We start from the raw sequence: 19,812 nt of genomic DNA on the forward strand, positions 1-19,812 counted from the left end.
ACTAGTGACAGAGCCGGGATTAGAACCCAGGTCCTTCCTACTCCCAGGCCTCGTGTTTTATCTACTAGGGCAAGCTGCTTCTGTAGACTTGGCTGTGTACCCCTTAAGCACCATGATACTCACCCCAGCCCTAGAGCACATGTATTCTATTATTTCCCCTATCCATGTTGTCATCGCTGTAGACTGTAAGCTCCTTGTGGGCAGGGATCACACCCACCAATTTTGTTGTAGTGTACTCTCCCTAGTGCTTATTGCAGTGCTCTGAACATAGTAAACACTCAATAAATACCATTAATTAATTGAAGCCTTGAATTATCCTCCAAAGTAGCTCTTTGGAAGAGGCTGAAGTTGGACTGAGGAAGGAGAGTCCTGCCTGAGCCATACCCATAAATTCTGTAGTTTCCGATTGAAGAGACACAGCATGGCCTGGTGGAAAGAGTCCAAATCTGGCAGTCAGGAGGCCTGGGTTCTAGTTACTACTCTGCCTCTGTATGACTTTGGGCAAATCTGTGCCTCAGTTTCCTCCTCTGTAAAATAAGGATGACACCTGCTCTCTCTTCCTCTTAGATTGTGGAAAAGGGACTGTGTTTGATCTGATCATCTTGGGTCTGCCCCAGTTATATTTATATTTATAATCTTTGTACTATAAATACTCTTGATGGTATTGTACTGCATTGTACTATAAATACTATATCCATTATATTACTAATCATTGTACTATAAGAACTATTGATTCATGTAATTACAGGACCCAGGGCTACTGATTATATGCTGGAAATTTCAGAAATCTATGGAATCCCCAGATCTGTTATGTCATCTAAAGGCATAGACTTTGCAGTCTCTATCTACCAAGATTTTTCTGGAAGTTCTGGGTTTGCTTCCTCTCTGTCCCCAGTGGGGACACTGAGTCTTATTAATCCATGCTTGGGTACACAAGTGTATCTGAAGTTCCCAGTATTATAGTTTACTGTGGGTCTTAATACACCATTGTTGTACCTTGTTTACCCAACTCTCCTCTTCATCATCCTGTTCATTTCACCATGGCTCCTTCCCCACTGCTTTCAAACATGCTTATTTATCCGCTCTCCTAAAACATAACCCTCCCTTCACCTCACGGCACCCTCCAGTTATCACCCATTACCCTCCTGCCCCCCCCCCCCCCCCCCCCGCCACACACACACCAGGGTCGCACCTGGAGAGTTTCCACTACTCTACCAGTCTCGGTTATGGGAGGGAGAGTCAAGCAAAGGCCTACCCATTCCATTCCTAGCTTGGCCAGTGGCTCGTGAATAGAAGGCAATCGATTACAAGTAAAAACTCACCCATACTGGGCAGCAGCAGCATGGGAGAGAGTCCAGGATGGAGACTCGAGTTTACTACACGGAAGGTGGCAATGTTAAACCACTTCCATGTTTTTACCAAGAAAACTATGGATACACTATCAGAACGATTGTAGAGGGAGAACGGGATGTTCTGGGAGAGATGTGTCCATGGTGTCGCTATGGGTCGGAAACGACTCGACAGCATAAGACAAGACCCTCTTGCCACTCCTCTCCAAACTCTCTGAGCTAGTTCGAGCAATCAATTGTATTTACTGAGCACGTCCTGTGAACAGACCCCTGTATTAAGCTAAATTGTCTACTCACTGCTTCTACTTCCTCTCCTTCATATTTCTGCTCTACTCGCTGCTCTTTCTACTGGATCAACAAGAGGGCTCCTTTAACCAAACAGAGCACAGAGACTCATCTAAAGCCCTTCTCCCTTATCCATCTCCCATCATGGCAAGCAGGCTTGAGATTGAGTTATTTGCTCTGTGCAGGAAGTTGGTCCTGCTCTACTGGCTGGGTATTTGCTTTAAATAGGATTGAGGATTCTGTTCTAGTTAAGGCTTCCTGACTCCTTTCAGTAGCACTCAAATTTACTTGAAATGTTCTATGTCTTGAAAGCTGAGTACATTATCTCTTCCAGTTGTAGATGCCATTTTGAGAGGACTATGGGCCACTTACCAGTTGCCATTTGGAAATGTATGCAAAAGCTATAATTTCTTCATTTCAAGTATCAAAAAATGCAAACACCAACTGCTGTAGACAGGGAGCAATCTAGATTTTACCATCCTTCCTGTCACTTTAAAGGAAAGACATTCAGTTTCCAAGGGAAACAACCAAGGGAATTTTTATTTACTTAAGTTCAGTGAGCTGCCAGAAATTCCATTTTTTTGCTTCAAGAAAACTGCAAGCTCCTGGAAATAATTTCTTCTCCAGAGTACCCCTTTCTATGCAGTTTGTAAGAGAAAACTTAAAAAACTTCTTTTTCTGAAAAAAATAAGCTTTTTTGTGAACTTAAATAAACTTCCTTACCTGCTTCAGTGGCTTTACTCTTTGCTATTTCTTGCTTTTGAAGAAGATTGTCTTCTGGAGAAGTCAGTTTATTGGAGATTGTTAATATGACAAAAAAATTTTGATTTACACTAGAGAGTTACACTTCAGAGGAGTTAGTTGGCTTCTCAGGTTGCTACAAAAAGAGCAAGTACTCCACCAGTGACATTGCCAGGTAGATCAATTCTCTGTTGACTGTACTTTGAGTGGAAAGTGGTTTAAGATTTACATTTGAGCTGAGATTGTGGTCAAAATCGGATTTTCTCCTGGTAGCTATTGTGATACTTCCTCCAGCCACATAGATGCTGTGAAGGACCTGACTGAAGAGAAAATTCAGTGGAAAGGGGATCTATCAGTCAGTGGTATTTTTTGAGTGCCTACTGTGTGCAGAGCACCGTACCCTTTCTTGAATGGGATTCTTTCACAAGCCAATAGAGGCCTGTTCTTCTCCAAATTTGATGAGGTTGGAATACAGGTAGCTGAGTTTACAGCCTCTTTGACTCAGTCATAACCGGTTTTCCCAAACCACTTTAGGTCTCAGGTGGAAGCGTGGCTGCCTGGTTCTGTCTCAATGAAGAGGGTATCCAAGGTTGAGGTTTGGTGGCCCTCGGGGAGCAGGGAGAAGATGAGACTATGAGCAGATCCTCTTTGGCTCAGATCCATGGTCCATCCAGCCCAATGTTCTGTTTCCTTAGCAGTATCAAAGGATGTAAAGGGGAACCAGGGTTGTCTTCCTTGACATCCAACAGTGTTAGGATGTACTGTCCAACATTTATATTTTGAAACTTTCTTTCATACATGCATTCAAACTCTTTTTAGAGCTGCTGATTTGAAGCAGGAAGCTACCCTGGTCTTACTTTCATCAGCCCTGGGGTTGGTGTCACAGTGTTTGTTTCATTTTTATTGAAATTCACTTTAAAATTAAAAATATTAAGTATGATGGTATTTGTTAATTGCTTACTTTGTGCCAAGCACTGTTCTAAGCTCTGGGCTTGATACAAGGTAATCAGGTTGTCCCATGTGGGGCGTACAGTCATAATCCCCATTTTACAGAAGAGGTAAGTGAGGCACAGGGAAGCTAACTGACTTGCCCAAGGTCACACAGCAGATAAGTGGCAGAGCCAGGATTAGAACCCATGTCCTCTGACTCCCAAGCCTGTGCTCTTTCCATTAAGCCACGTTGCTTCCATTAAAATCCTGCAAGTGTCTTGCTCGAATGTGAAAATGAACTCTGCTAAATCCAAACAATCCCGTTCTTCCCTCTTTATTGTAAGCTCGTTATGGACAGGCGACTTGTCCACTAATTCTGTTCTAGTGTACTCTCCCAAGCACTTTGTACAGTGCTCTTTCTGTAGTAAGCACTCATAAATAAAATTGATTGCTCCAATCCCAGAATTCGGTCAATTTCTCTCTTTTTCCGAAAGCAAACTTCCCTCAAAATTGCCTTCCTTGCTTCTTGCCACCATCCCAGTGACAACTTTAAGTCCCCTGACAGAATTCCTTTGGAGAGAGTGGGACTGAGGTAAACCCACAGTCTGCACCCCAAATCGATGTCAGCTGCTGAGTAACTCCACCATAAGTAATAGTAAGTGAAGTTTCTTCTGTTCTGTGCTTCAGCTCTCAACACTTCAAGAAAGCGCTGGAAACCAGAGAGGAACCGGAATCAGACTTAACCAAACATTTGAGTCAGGAAAGGAGCCTGGATCCCGAAGCCAACTTACCCTCTATCTGCCTCAAGCAAGTCTTCCCCAAGTATGCGAAACAGTTCAGCTATCTGCGCCTGGTGGACAAATTGGCTGCTTTGTTCATCCGATTCCTCGGGATAAAAGGGACGACAAAGTTGGGACCGACGGGTTTCCGAACGTTTATCAGGTCAGTGAGGTGAGACTTGACTGCACCTCTGCATTCAGTGAGACAAGACCCCTCTTTTTCAAGGCCCAGAGTTCATTCATTCATTCAGTTGTATTTATTGAGCACTTAGTGTGCAAAGCACTGTACTAAGCACTTGGGAGAGTACAATATGACAATGACACATCCCCTGGTAGGTTGAAGTCCCGAGACTTGTATATCTGCTGGAGTTTTCTGAACTGTTAGTAGAAGTGGGTCACCAGAAGAGTGTGTTAGTGTTGGAATGTTTAGCTTTCTTAAATAATAACAACAACTGTGGTATTTAACTGCTTACAAGGTGCTTACAAACTGCTTACAAAGTGCTGGGGGTAGATACAAGATAATACTGTTGGACACACTCCTTGTCCCACATGGGTCTCACAGTATAAGAGGGAAGGTGAACATGTTTTGAACCCCCATTTTACAAATGAGGAAAGAGTCACAGAGAAGTGAAATGACTTTCCCAAGGTCATACAGCTGGTGAGTGGCAGAACCGGGGTTATAACCCCAGTCCTCTAACTTCCAGACCCGTGCTCTTTTCACTAGGCTGCACTGCTTTACATCAAATGTGATAATCGCTACAAAGAATCAATCCTTCAATCAATCAATGTGGCCTTCCATATTTTCCAAATAGAACGCTGTCCCTGGGCATCTTTTCTGTCCCGTGTCTACTCTTGAATGCTCAGACCCTCATCAGAGAGGTGATAATCCTATATATGACATCCTGATTTCTTTCCTGCTCATGAATTATAATATCCAAAGCCTGCAATGCCACACACAACTTTTCCTTAAAATATTTTGCTAAATAATCGGTGAATATATTAAGCTCCTACTGTGGTCACAGCCCTATACTAAGCACTTCAGAGAGTACAACTGAAGACAACTACCTTCAAGAAGCAGTGTGGTTCAGTAGAAAGAGCACAGGCTTTGGAGTCAGAGGTCATGGGTTCAAATCCCGGCTCCAACAATTTTCAGCTGTGTGACTTTGAGCAAGTCACTTAACTTCTATGGGCCTCAGTTACCTCATCTGTAAAATGGGGATTAAGACTGTGAGGCCCCCATGGGACAACCTGATCACCTTGTAACCTCCCCAGCACTTAGAATAGTGCTTTGCACATAGTAAATGCTTAATAAATGCCATTATTATTATTGTTATTATTGCAATCTTAAAGGGGAAACACATATAAAATACCTTATAAATTGGAGGAGGCAGCAGTCATACACCAGAGTACATAAAACAGTGTGTACAAATGTTCAAAAGTGCTAAAGGTGATGCAAACATCCTGGGAGGATAGAAGAGAAGATTTGATCTAGGGAAAAGAAAAATTAATGGGGGAAAACCTCCTGAGTAGATGGGATTTCAGAAGGGTTTGGAAGATGAGGGGAGCTGAATTCTGGCAGATTTGAATGTGGAGAAAGTTCCAGACAAGAGGAAGTGTATGAACCAGGTTTGGAGGTAGAATAGTTGAGAATAAAGGATTGTGAGAAGATGAGCTTGGGAGGAATAGGAAGTATGCATTTAGAAGGGAGAAGAGAGTGGATAGATCTGAGGGAAAGAGCTGAGGGAGTTCCTTAAAGCCAACAATCAAAGAGCTGCTTTTTGATGTAAAGACAATTTGAAAGTGGAGTGGAAAGACTTATTTGTGATATACTTTAAAGAGATAATCCAAGCAGTAGAATGAAGTATAGACAGGAAAGAGGAAAGACTGGAGACAGGGAGGCCAGTGAGGAGGCTGATAGAGTAGTCAAGCATAGGTATGATGAGACTAGACCAAGGTGGTGGTCATTTGGATGGAGAGGAAAGAGCAAATCTGGGAAATGCCGGGGAGGAAAAACCAGCATGATTAAACAGCGGGCTCGATGTGAGACTTGAATGAGGAACCAAGGGTAATGCCAATCAATCAGTGGTATTTATTGAGCACTGTACTAAGCTCCTGGGGAAGTACGATATAATAGGGTTGATTAGACGTGACCCCTGCCCACAAGGAACTTACAGTCTACAGAGGAGGCTGCACCCATCAGGAACAGGGAGAATGGTGGTGTTGTCACTTTCATTCACTCATTCATTCATTCAATTTTATTTATTGAATGCTTACTGTGTGCAGAGCACTGTACTAAGCTCTTCGTAAGTACAAGTTGGCAACATATAGAGACATTCCCTACCCAATAACAAGCTCACAGTCTAAAAGGGGGAGACAGACAACACAACACAACATATTAACAAAATAAATAGAATAGTAAATATGTACAAGTAAAATAGAGTAATAAATCTGTGCAAACATATATACAGGTGCTGTGGGGAGGGGAAGGAGGTAGGGGAGGGGAAGAGGAAGGAGAGGGCTCAATCTGGGAAGGCCTCCTGGAGGAGGTGAGCTCTCACTAGGGCTTTGAAGGGAGGAAGAGAGCTAGCTTGGTGGATGTGTGGAGGGAGGGCATTCTAGGCCAGGGGGAGGACGTGGGCCGGGGGTCGACGGCGGGACAGGTGAGACAGTCACTTGTGATAGGAAAATCGAGTAGAACAGAGGGAAGATGAGTTCAATTTTGACCAGATTGAGTTGGAGAGGCCGTCAGGACATCCATATGGGTGCGCTTTGAGGGCAACAGGAAATGCAAGATTGCAGGTTGGGGCTAGCCAGATCGATCTGGGAGTCATCTGCTTAGAGGTTTTAGTAGCTGAGCTCCCTGAGAGAGCAAGTATAAAATGAGAAGAGGAAGGGACCCCAAACAGAACTCTGAGGGTAACCCACAGATAGGGCGTGAGAGGTGGAACAGGAGTAAGCAAAGGATCCTTTAGACTTAAGCAGCCTTAAATAAATTTTCTCACTACATTCCGGGAAGAAAGGTAAATAAACATAGCTCAGTTTCACAGAGGGAGAAATTAACTCCCAGAATCAAAGTATGGGTTCAACTTTCCACTCAGACCTGTACTACCATGTTACTTGTCCCCAAATTACTCCCTTCCCCACTCTGTTTTGTCTGTCCTTGTGTCCTGGACCATGTAAAGTTGGCTTCCTCTTGGCAGGGAAGTCCATCTCATTAGCAAAAGCCTCTGTGACAATCAATCAATCAATCAATCAATCGTATTTATTGAGCACTTACTGTGTGCAGAGCACTGTACTAAGTGCTTGGGAAGTACAGGTTGGCAACATATAGAGACAGTCCCTATCCAACAGTGGGTTCACAGTCTAAAAGGGGGAAACAGAACAAAACCAAACATACTAACAAAATAAAATAAATAGAATAGACATATACAAGTAAAATAGAGTAATAAATATGTACAAACATATATACATATATACAGGTGCTGTGGGGAAGGGAAGGAGGTAAGATGGGGGGATGGAGAGACTTTATTCCAGGAGCAGAGCATAGAGGTTCCGTGGTATATGGAAGCTGTCATCTTAATTCTTTATAACTAATGAAGATTCTACTAGCTCAAAAGAATGGGGATCTGAGGGGTAGGAGAGAGGGGAAAGTGTGGGAAAATTTGGACTACATACTCCTGAAGGTATTTAGAAATGTTGAGTACAAAGGAGAAGGGCTACTGCCTCAAGGCATGTCCTCAGAAATCAGAAATTGGGGGAGGGATGTCAAAAATGAGCAGGCACTGATGGCAATTCTGGAAAAGAAGGGTTTGAAACTTCCCCAGGGGGAAATGGTTGGGAAGACATAGTTACAAATCTGTCTAGGCAGGATCTTCTTTCTGAATGCGTATGCCTTTGTTCTCTATAATTACAGCCATTTGCATGAAAAAACTATTTTTGTTCCTTAAGAGTCTATTAGTTCCTGCAGTCAGCATTCTTAATCTAGGGCTGTGCATGTGTTGGTGGAAATGATCTTACATCTGAGGGTTTAGGTTGATAGCTTCAGGTGGGGGACAAACCATGCCAACAGAAGGATTCCAACAATGCCTCTCTTCCTCTTCCCCTCCCCCTTTTTAAATGACTTTGGTAATTAAGAATGTGAGGAGAAGTGGAGAAAATATTGCCAATCTGATGATAGGTTTTCCTTTTCAAAATGCACCAAGAGAGAGCAGTAGCTCTGTGAAAAGAAAAGAGCCCAGCTCCTCTGCTTTTAGCTTCTTCTGAATATCTAAAGCTATTTGCTGGATGAATTCAATGACAAGTAGTTGCTCTTGCTAACAGGCTTCTCTCCCCATGTGCCATTTTGGTTTAAATTCTACTTTTTTATAAACGAATATTTAGACCAATTGCAGAGGACAACTACTTGTCATTCCCTTCTCTGAGAGTGCCGTTCAGGAGTCGTAGTCCTCAGGATGGATGGGCAGAGTCATTTTAGAGATACAGCTGTAGACCAGGATACATTGAACTTCATCCTGACCTGTCATGGCCTCTGCTGCCTTCCCCCTTAGAAAGGACTGAGTGCAAAAATAAACATTCCAGTCTAATTTATTTTCATTGTCCATCTCTGGTAATGGGCTGCATAGCTCAGCAATTTGAGAGTGAATTATACTAATGTCAGTCTGGCCGTATTATATTTTTCTTTTCTCCCAGTAAAATGAGAAATAATGAAGTGTCTGAGTCTCTTGTCTAGACTTAACTTTGGAAGCTGTATTTTTATATCCTCCTCTCTGTAGGGATTGAAGATTTGCACATTATTTATTAAACACCTCTTTTTCGGCTGCTGGGAAGTAGAGAAACCTCCTCTCTTGAATCTTAAAATGGAAAAGAAATCTGTAGAAAGATGATGCCTGCAGTTTGACAGCTTCCTTTGAAAGAAAATGGACTTTTTTCTTCTTTTTGATAAGATGATTAATTTTGGTGGCAGGGGGCGAGGGGTATGTTTAAATGATGTTGGGTGGTCTTTCTCTTCAACATATATGTTTTCTATTACTTAAGAGCCAAGATGTAAACACCCACTAACAAATTTATTTTTCTACAGAAACCAATAGAAAATGTCTTTGCCCCTTCAGGATTTGTTTAATTGTTAATGCATTTTCCCTTTCTGATTTTTCTGATTTCTAGCTCCATTTAACCCCAGTGTTCTTGTGGTTGTTCATGATCTGTCTTCTCAGAAATGTGTTTTTTTGAAGGTGAGATGAATTCTTTCCTTCCCTCACACCTACTCTGCATCCCATTTCCTTGTAGGTGAATATGTGCTTAAAATAGGGGAGTAGATGAAGTTGATATGTACAAAAGTGCTTAAGTAGTAGTTGGGAAGCTATAACCCAGGGAGAAGAAAAATTAATTGGGGAAAGACTCCTAAAGTTGGTTTTTTTGAAAGGGATTTGAAGATGGGGAAAGCTGCGGTCTGGTAGATTTGAAATAAGTAGGGAGATTCAGGCAAGATGTGAGTGGTGAGGGGAGGGAGAGATGAGATTGAGATACAGTGAGAAGGTGACCCTGAGTGGCAGGGTGAGTGTGAGCTGAAGTGTAGTGAGAGAAGAAAATGAATAACTAAGTGGGAGAGAACTAATGGTGTAACGTAAAGTCAGGAACTCAGGAATTCCTGCTTGGTACAGAGAGGAATGAGTAAACACTGGAAGTATTTGAGGCATGGGGAATTGGATTATGCGCTACATTTCCAGTAGTTTGACAAGCTAAAGCAAACCCTATAACATGAACTTGCTATCTTACAGTAATCACAGTAAGGGAAACTCATTTTTTAGTACTCCATTAATTATGATATTTAAGTGCTTACGGTGTGCCAAGCACTGTTCTAAGTGCTAGAGTTAGAGACAAGGTTATCAAGTTGGATACAGTCCATGTCCCGCATGGGGTTCACAGTCTAGGTAAGAGATAGTAGGATTTAATCCCCATTTTACAGATGAGGAAACCAAGGCACAGAGAAATTAAGTGACTTGCTCAAGGTCATCCAGCAAACAAGTGGCAGAAAAGGGATTAGAACTCAGGTCCTATGACTCCAAGGCCCAGGCTGTTTCCAATAATGCCATGCTGCTTCCCCATGTTCAATGTCCCATACAGGAACATGACCATGTCTTCTGAAACCACATCAAATTATAGCTTGAAACGGGGGAGATGGAGGTGGAGAGAGACAGGGGAAATGGGGGGCAGGGAGACATGCTCTAATTTTGCCATTGCATTCAGTGCAAAATGCATAACACATTCTAAGAGAAGTAATGTAATAACTCTAAAATGGATCTTTATGGAGCGGTCAGGTTTTACTCTAATAGAAGTCTAGAAATGGCAGATCTGTGGGGATAGATCTCTGCTTAGGAAAACAGAATTTGTCCATGGAACCTGTCTGCTAATAAATGGTTTCCCAGGACAAAGACTCTGACCACCACTGTAGTAACCCAGAGTAACAGAGAGTTTTGAAATGTGGGATGGTAACTTGCTGTAATTTGGAAGAGGACAAGGCCAGGAATCAGAAGTCTTATCCCTCTCTGCCATCAATTCTGTGACCTTGGGTTCATCCTCTAGGGGCCTCAGTTTCCTCTACTTGATGCCTGCCCTTCTTTCCTACTCCAGGATAGTGAGAAAAGAGAGGTGATTATGTCTTTGAGAGGCATTCTGGACATTTTGGTGGGGGGGTTATTTTGATTAAATGCCAATGCCAAGTAGCATGTGGGAGAATGACCAATCTAGATCTACTTTTGCTCTTACTTTGGTCTGCCAACCTACAACCTAAGTAGAAGTTCCTAGATGAGTCTCCCTTAAGGGGATGGAGATGCACTGGGAACATTCATTTGATTGTATATATTGAGAGCATACTATATTAAGCAGACAAGAGAGGAGAATACAGTTAGAAGACATGGCCCCCTCACCGCAAGGAGTTTATAATTCTAACAGTAGGAACAAAAATATCTTCTTAGGATAGCAGCATGGCTTAGTAGAGAGAGCACGGGCCTAGGACTCAGAGGACCTGGGTTCTAATCCCAGCTCCACCACGTCTGCTGTGTGACCTTGGGAAAGTCACTTAACTTCTCTGTGCCTGTTACCTCATCTGTAGAATGGGGATTAAGTCAGTGAGCCCCACGTGGGACAGGTACTGTGTCAAAGTGAGTCAGGCCCAGATGAATATGGAGATAAAGCGATGAGAAACAGCATGGAGTAGTGGATAGAGCATAGGCCTGAGAATCAGAGGACCTAGGTTCTAATTCTGCCTCTGCCACTTGTCTGCTGTGTGGCCGTGGGCAAGTCCCTTCACTTCTCCATGCTTTAGTTATCTCATCTGTAAAATGGGGATTAAGAATGAGAGCTCCATGTGGGACAGAGACTGTGTCCAACCCAATTATCTTATATCTACCCCAGCGCTTAGTACAGTGCCTGACACATAGTAAGCACTTAACAAATGCCACAATTATTATTATTCTTATCTAAATGCTTTCCCCCTCAGGTCACACCTGGAGAGTTTCCAGTACTCTACCAGTCTCAACTGCAGGAGTGAGAGTCAAGCAGAGGCATATCCATTCCATTCCTAGCTTGGGCAGTGGTTAGTGAGTGGAAAGCAATCTGCAACCATGTCTGTATTTTTACCAAGAAAACTCTGTGGGTACACTACCAGAGTGCCTGCAAATGGAAGTGGGACATTCTGGGAGAGATGGCCATGGCATCTTTTTGGGTCAGAGGCAATTCAATAGAATAGACAAGATCTATGTGCTTAGAATCATGCTTGGCACATAACTGCTCAACAAATACCATAATTATTGTTATTTTTCTGTTTGCAAGTGCCTCGAGATCGTTTACAATTTTGCCATTGTTACATGGGCCACTCAGAGTCTCTCTAGCCCAGAATGGTGTCTGGCAGAGCTGTTCCGGAAGAGGACGTGACTTTGTCTGGAGGGTCAGCTTTTAGGGCACCTCTGTCTTCATGGTTCTAGGAATCGTTTAATCTTTTAGCCTTCAGCTGTGTTGTCTTCCTGCTTGCCCTCCTCTCCAGGAGACCTCATTTAGCATGAGAAAGAAGAGGGAGGGAGGAAGGGACCCAGCAGATCTGCTTTCAGTCAACCAAATGATCGATTCATGAGTGGCATTTATTGAATACTTATTGGGTGCATAACACTGAACTAAGCCTTTCAGAAGGTTTGTCCTCTGAGGGGGCCCCTTGAATCACTGGTGGGTTAAGGTACTTTTTTTAATGGCATTTATTAAGCACTGACTATGTGCAAAGCACTGTTCTAAGTGCTGGGGAGGTTACAAGGAGATCAGGTTGTCCCACGGTGGGCTTACAGTCTTAATCCCCATTTTACAGATAAGGGAACTGACGCACAGAGAAGTTAAGTGGCTGGGCAGGTCACACAGCTGACAATTGGCAGAGCCGGGATTCGAACCCATGACCCCTGACTCCAAAGCCCAGGCTCTTTCCACTGAGCCACACTGCTTCTACTTCCCTCACCATGTTGGGTTAGAGAGGATCGGGAAATACAGCAAACCTGGAAGTGGCTCCTCTGGCTCCCCATTCCCAGCTTGATTTTGTGTCACAAAGAACTGGGGCCTCGGCTGGGCTGGATGGAGTCCCAGGCCTCTGTGTGACCCTTTGCTGGCTGTGACCATCCCTTCCTTGCCACTCTGTCCTAAGGGGTCTCAGGCATCCAGAGGAATCGAGTTTTGCCAGGAAGAGGGTTTTCGAACTGCTTGTCTCCTACCATTTTACAGTTCGGGTGGCCATCCGTTCGGTTTATACGGGGCAGTCTGGCTTTCAGCAGATAGGTCACCTGTCTGCTGTTGAGAAAGAATTGGATTCTTGTACGTGTCCCAAAATTTTCAGCCTCCAGCCTCCCTCCACTTTGGCTCCTATTGCTGAATTCCAAAGCTCAGAAATGATGCTAGAGTTCACAGAGACCTAGGACAGGACACAGTGGCCCTGGAGCAATTGAGAGGAGGTTCTGTGGTCCAGCCAGAGAAATGTTTGAGGATCATGCCCAAGTTGTGACAGGCATCTTGTCTGGTATTTGTAAGGGTAGACACCGGCCTGCTATTTACAGGGCTGAGGATTTGAGTAGACTGCTTGTCGTCTAATGTGGCTGTGGACCGGCCAGGCACCACCTATTCTTCTGTCTTCCATGGTCTGAAACAATGGTCTAAAACCCTGGAGAAGACCAGGGAGCCTCTTTTCAGGCATTTCTTGGAGTGTGTGAAGGAGACAGTAATAATGTAAGCAGGAGGTTTGATAAATGAAAACAAATGCTTCTGAATTTCCCATGAGATGTCAGCAACTCTTTGAAGAAAAGGAGAGAATGCAGGCTAATTTCACATTCCACTGTTATTTTCATTCCAAGTAAACTGTAATTATTTACAATTATCTCCTGCCATACTTTGGCAGCAGCCAAATCATTTTTTTCAGGATCAGGCAGATCCTTTTGGCTTATCCTCTGGAGTTTCCGTGGTTTCACTTATTTGTAGTCTAGAATGTCCACGTACTGCATCCCCAACACTCTTTTTTGTATTTAAGTTAAGTCTAAGAACTTCAGAACAAAGACAGAGATTGACCTTTTAAGATAGTAGTAGTACAGGTTGTATTACCCCTATCTGTAATTTATTTTAATGTCAGTCTTCCCCTGTAGACTGTAAGGTTCTTGTGGGCAGGGATCATGTCTATGAACTCTATTGTACTTTTCCAAGTACTTAGTACAGCACTTGGCACACAGTTAGCAGTGTGGCCTAGTGGATAAAGCAGATGCTGGGGAGCCAGAGGATCTGAGTTCTAATTCTGACTCCAACTTACCTGCTGGGTGACTTTGGGCACATCTTTTAACTTCTCTGTGCCTGTTTCCTCAGTTGCAAAAAAAAAACAACGGAGATTCGATACCTGTTATCCCTCCATATGGGATAGGGATTGTGTCCAACCTTGTATCTACCCCAGTGTTTAGAACAGTGCTTGATACATAGTAAGCATGTAACAAATACCAAAATAAAAAAGTAAGCACTCAGATATCATCGATTGATAGTGGGTGTTATAGCAGAATTTGAATACCCACTTGTGATTTGTACTGTACTAAGTCTGAGAAGTACAGAATAAAAAAAGTGACCCATTCCCTGTCACAAAGAGCTTACACTCTCAACAGGGAGACAAAGCCATTTCATTCATTCATTCAATTGTATTTATTGAGCATTGACTGTGTGCAGACCACTGTACTAAGTTCTTGGGAGAGTACAGTACAATAATAAGCAGGCACATTCCCTGCCCACCATAAGTTTACAGTCTAGAAAGGGGGAGACAGACTTCAATATTAATAAATGAATTATAGATATGTATGTAAGGGTTATGGGGCTGGGAAGGGGGAAGAAAAAAAGTAGCAAGTCAGGGCAATGCAGAAGGGAGTGGGAGAAGAGGAAAAGGGCTACTCAGTCTGGGAAGACCTCTTGGAGGAGATGTGCCTTCAATAAGACTTTGAAGGTGGGAAGAGTAATTGTCTGTTGGATTCGAGGAGTGAGAGTGTTCCAGGTCAGAGTCAGGATGTGGGCTAGAGGTCAGCAGCGAGATATGCGAGACTGAGGCACAGTGAGAAGGTTAGTACTAGAGGAGTGAAGTGTGTGGACTAACACACACTATGTTGTAGAAAGACAGTAGCAAGGTAAGGTAAGAGGGAGCAAGGTGGTGGAGTGCTTAAAGCCAATGGTGAGGAGTATTTGTTTAATGTGGAGGAGGATGGGCAATCACTGGCATTTTTTGAGAAGCAGGGTGACATGTCCTGAATGTTTTTGTAGAAAAATGATCCAGGCAGGGGAGAGACAGGAGGCTGAGAGGTCAAAAAGGAGGATAATGCAGTAATTCAGGCAGGATAGGATGAGTGATTATATTAATGTGATAGCAGTTTGGATGGAGAGTAAAAGGCAGATTTTAGCAATGCTGTGACAGTAAAAGGATGATGTGGCTCACAGGGTACTGGGAAAGCAATGGGGAAACAAAAGGTGAAGGATCCCAACAATATTGTGGCCTCATGCCCCTGGGAGAAGTCAGTGCTTACGGGGAGCAGTACCAAGGCTCTGAATCAGTGTCCCTTTCTTGGTCTCTGGCCCCAGTGAAGTGCCTCCAAAGGGCGAGGCCTGGAGGAGGTAAGGAGCAAGAAAAGGGGAGCATTAAAAGAGGAAAAATGTGCCTCAGTTTAGATCAGAATGGTCCCATTCCACCTCATCCCAACCTATCTTATCCACCTGCCAAGTATCACGGGAGGGATTTGTTCTAGCAGCCAAGCAATAAATGGAGAATTCTCTTTGGCAAATTATTGCTCCTGCTGAAGGGTTGACACTTCTATTTTCTACCTGTCAGAAAAAATGACTGTACACCTGCGGTCAGTTAGGGTTTACTCTTTATACTCCATTAATCCTCAGAACAAACTCCACAGATCACAGAACCAGGTTTCCAGTCAGGGCTGAGAACACAGATCTGCTAAGTAAACAAAATATGTAACTGCCACTAATGATGTTTTGAAAATTAGCAATTAAAATTGCTGAGAGGCTTTGTGGGAGATTTAATTTTCATCAACACCAAAGGCAGCCATAGAGGTGATTCTTTCATTCATTCATTCATTTATTCAATCATATTTATTGAGTGCATACTATTTGCAGAGTATTGTACTAAGTGCTTGGGAAAGTACAATATAGCAATAAAGAGAGAAAATCCCTGCCCACAATGAGTTCACAGTCTAAATGGGGGGAGACAGACATCGATACAAAAGCAGACATCAATATAAATAAAATGACAGATATATACTTAAGTTCTTTGGGGCAGGGAGATGGGGGAAAGAGCAAAGGGAGCAAGTTGGGGTGATGCAGAAGGGAGCAGGAGATGAAAAGTGGGGCTTAGTCTGGGAAGGCCTCTTGTAGGAGATGTGCTTTCCAAAAGGCTTTGAAGTGGGGAGAGTAATTGTCTGGTGGATTTGAGGAGGGAGAGTGTTCCAGGCCAGAGGTAGAATGCGAGCCGGGGGTTGGTGGTGAGACAGCGGAGATCAATGTACGGTGAGAATGTTAGCACCAGAGGAACAAAGTATGTGGGCTGGGTTGAAGAAGGAGAGAAGTGAGGTGAAGTAGGAGAAGGAGAGGTGATGGAGTGCTCTAAAGCCAATAGAGAGGATCTTTTGTTTGATATGGAGGCAGATAGGCAACCACTGGAGATTTTTGAGGAGGAGAGTGACATGTTCTGATCGTTTCTATAGAAAAATGATCTGGGCAACAGTGTGAAGTATGTACTGGAGTGGGGAGAGGCAGGAGGTTGGGAGATCAGCAAGGAGGCTGATGCAGTAATCTAGGTGGGCTAGGATGAGTGACTGTATTAATGTGGTAGCAGTTTGCATGGTGAGGAAAGGGCGGATTATAGCCATGTTGTGAAGGTGAGACAAATAGGATTTAGTGACAGATTGGATATGTGTGTTGAATGAGAGAGCACAGTCAAGGATAACACCAAGGTTATGGACTCGTGAGACTGGAATTATGGTGGTGCCATCTAAAGTGAAGAGAAAGTTTAGGAGGAGACAGGGTTTAAGAGGGAAGATAAGGAGCTCTATCTTAGACATGTTGAGTTTGAGGTGGCTGGAGTACATCCAAGTAGAGATAGCTTGAAGGCAGCAAGAGATGTGAGCTGGGAGGGAGGGAGATCGATCAGGGGAGGAGATGTAGATGTAGATTTGGGTATCATCTGCGTAGAGATGTTGTCAAAGCTGAGGTGATGGGAATCCAAGGCTGATAAGTTCTCCCTGCATTGACACACTGGAAATGAGACTCAGTTATGTAGCACTGCCATGCTCAGAGGCCTGCAGCTGTGGCCTGTGAGGCATGGAAAGCAGTGTGGTCTAGTGAAAAGAGCACAGGCCTGGGAGTTAGAGGACCTGAGTTCTAATCCTGACCCTGCCAAGTGCTTGCTGTGGGAACTAGGGCAAGTCACTTAACTTTTATGTGCCTCAGTTACCTCATCTGTAAATCAGTCAATCTATCAGTCCTATTTATTGAGTGCTTTCTGTTTGCAGAATACTGTACTAAGTGCTTGGGAGAATACAGTATAACAGAGTAGGCTACACATTCCCTGCTCACAGTGAGCTTTCAGTTTTAAGGGGAGACAGACGTTAACATAAATAAGTGTATTATGGATATGTAGATAAGTACTGTAGAACTGAGAGAGGGATGAATAGAGGGTGCAAATTTAAGTGCAAGGGTGACATAGATGGGAGTGGGAGAAGAGGAAATGAGGGTTTAGTCAGGGAAAGCCTCTTGGAGGAGATGTACTTTTAATAAAGCTTTGAAGGTGGGGAGAAGGATCCTCTGTTGGATATGAAGAGAGATGGTGTTTCAGGCCAGAGTCAGTAAATCAGCGAGGGGTCAGTGGTTAGGTAGATGAAATCAAGGTATGGTGAATAGTTCAGCATTGAAGGACTGAAATGTGCAGGCTCAGTTTTAGTAGGAAATCAGGGAGGTAAGGTAGAAGGGGTAAAGGTGACTGAGTGTTTTAAAGCCTAGGGCAAGGAATTTCTTTCTGGTGCAGAGGAGGATGAGCAACCACTGGACGTTCTTTAGGAGTGGGGAAACATGGACTGAATGGTTTTGTAGAAAAATGATCTAGGCAGCAGAGTGAAGTATGGACTGAAGTGGGGAGAGACTGGAGGCAGGGAGGTCAACAAGAAGAGTGCAGAAGTCACAGCAGGATAGGATATAGTGTTTGGATTAATGTGGTAGCAGTATGGATGGAGAGCAAAGGACAGATTTTAGCATTGTCATGAAGGTTGAACCAGCAGGATTTGATGACCAATTGAACTTGTGAGTTAAATGAGAGAGATGAATCAAGGCTTCGGGCTTGGGAGATAGAGAGGATGGTGGTGATCTCTTCAGTGTTGGGGAAAGTCAAGGGAAGGAGAGGGTTTGAGAGGGATATGAGGAGTTCTGTTTTGGAGAACTGAGATCTCTCTCCCTGTCGAGTTGCCTTAGCTGGCTCAGACCATTGAACATCACCTGGGACAGAGAGCTGCTCAACGCCACTGAGATCAGCTGGCCGAGGACATCAAACATTGGAACCACTGCCTCCTATCCGCCCACCAGGACACACAGATTTCACTCCCAAACTGCTGTGACTGAGTAGTGGCCATTCCTTCAGCTTCCCTCTCCCTGCATCCCGACCTGAATTCACAGTGGAGAACACAGAATGGGTGTGGCTGTCTGAAACCCTGGTGACAATGACACCCTGGTTATAATGACCCAGATTTTTACATATCAACAATTGCCTACCTTTAAATCAGCCAACCCCTCTGTTTACTCCTGAACATTAGCCTCTTCACTCTGAAGGATCTGCATATAATTCAACTATTTAATCATTGAACCACCTGATTAAGCAGTTACTGCTGTAGACAATCTCACCTACAACCCTCAAACTTCTCTGACCTCATGATGCCCCCTAAATCATTCATTCATTAAATCATATTTATTGAGCGCTTACTGTGTGTAGAGCACTGTACTAGGTGTTCGGGAGAGTTCAGTTTAACAATAAACAGACACATTTCCTGCCCCCAATGATCTTACAGTCTCCCCTCCCTCCAGTCAGTGCCTCAGCCAAGTATGGCCTGTGGAATCCTGCTCCAATAAATGGGAAACTTTCCCTTCATCCTTGACCTGTTCCTGACAGTCCTTGTTCCCCCAGATGACACTATCTCCCCTGCCAAGCTTTCTAGTAGGGGCCACATCTTCTCCCACTCTCCCAGACTCACTGGGAAAGAAGGACTTGACTTCCTTCTCTCTCCCCAATGCCTCTTTCACACCATTCCACTCCCCCCATCCCTCTCTTTCCCTTCCTTTGAAGTACATATCATCTGCCTCTATCATCCTCTCCAGATGCTAGTCAGGCCCACCTCCAACTTTTTTAACCATTTTGATCTCTTTCTCACATTCCTTCCCTCTTTCTCCATCTCTACACTGATCTTTGGGGATTGCATCCATCCATTCATTCAATTGTATTTATTGAGTGCTTACTGTATGCAGAACACTGTACTAAGCATGTGGAAAGTACAATTCAGCAATAGAGAGACAATCCCTGCCCACAACGGCTCACAGTCTAGAAGGGCGAAGACAGACATCAAAACAAGTAAACAGGCATCAGTGGCATCAATATAAATAAATAGAATTAGAGATATATATACACATCAAAGCAAGTAAAACAGGCATTAATATAAATAGAATTGTAGATGTGTACAAGTATACAAGTACTATGGTGGGGGTGGTTAGAGCAAAGGGAGCGAGTTCAGGGGAGGGGGAGCTGAGGAAAAGGGGACTGGCCGTATGGCAGTCCCTGAGAACCCTCCTGCTAATCACCTTCTATCACTACTCAACTCCACTCACCTCCTGGTCAGTGTCTGTTTATTGTTATAATATATTCTCCCATGCAGTTAGTACAGTGCTCTGCACACAGTAAGTGCTCAATAAATATGATTGACTGGCTGACTAACCAAGAGCCCTGGTTCACCTCTACAGTCAGCTTCCTTTACTCCAGTTCACAAGCTGCAGAGCGCCACTGGCAGAAATCCAGATATCAGACTGATCTGGTCCATCTAAGTTCATCTTGTTTGCTTTAACACTTACATCTCCTCTGCCTGGCACATTATTTCTCCATCCTTGTTGATTCCCATTGCCCATTATCCAAGACAGTTGTTTCA

General features: G+C 43.7%; 1 protein-coding gene across 1 annotated transcript in view; it reads left to right on the forward strand.

Annotated features, from left to right (window-relative positions):
- The window catches only part of TTLL11 (tubulin tyrosine ligase like 11), a 202,771-nt gene that overhangs the window by 146,494 nt on the left and 36,465 nt on the right, over positions 1-19,812 (forward strand). The window contains exon 8 of the mRNA XM_038745662.1: positions 3,993-4,256. Within this exon, the coding sequence (XP_038601590.1) occupies positions 3,993-4,256 (264 nt within the window). The remainder of the gene's footprint in view (positions 1-3,992; positions 4,257-19,812) is intronic.

This window comes from Tachyglossus aculeatus, chromosome 4 (genome assembly GCF_015852505.1).
Source record: "Tachyglossus aculeatus isolate mTacAcu1 chromosome 4, mTacAcu1.pri, whole genome shotgun sequence".
NCBI lineage: Eukaryota > Metazoa > Chordata > Mammalia > Monotremata > Tachyglossidae > Tachyglossus > Tachyglossus aculeatus.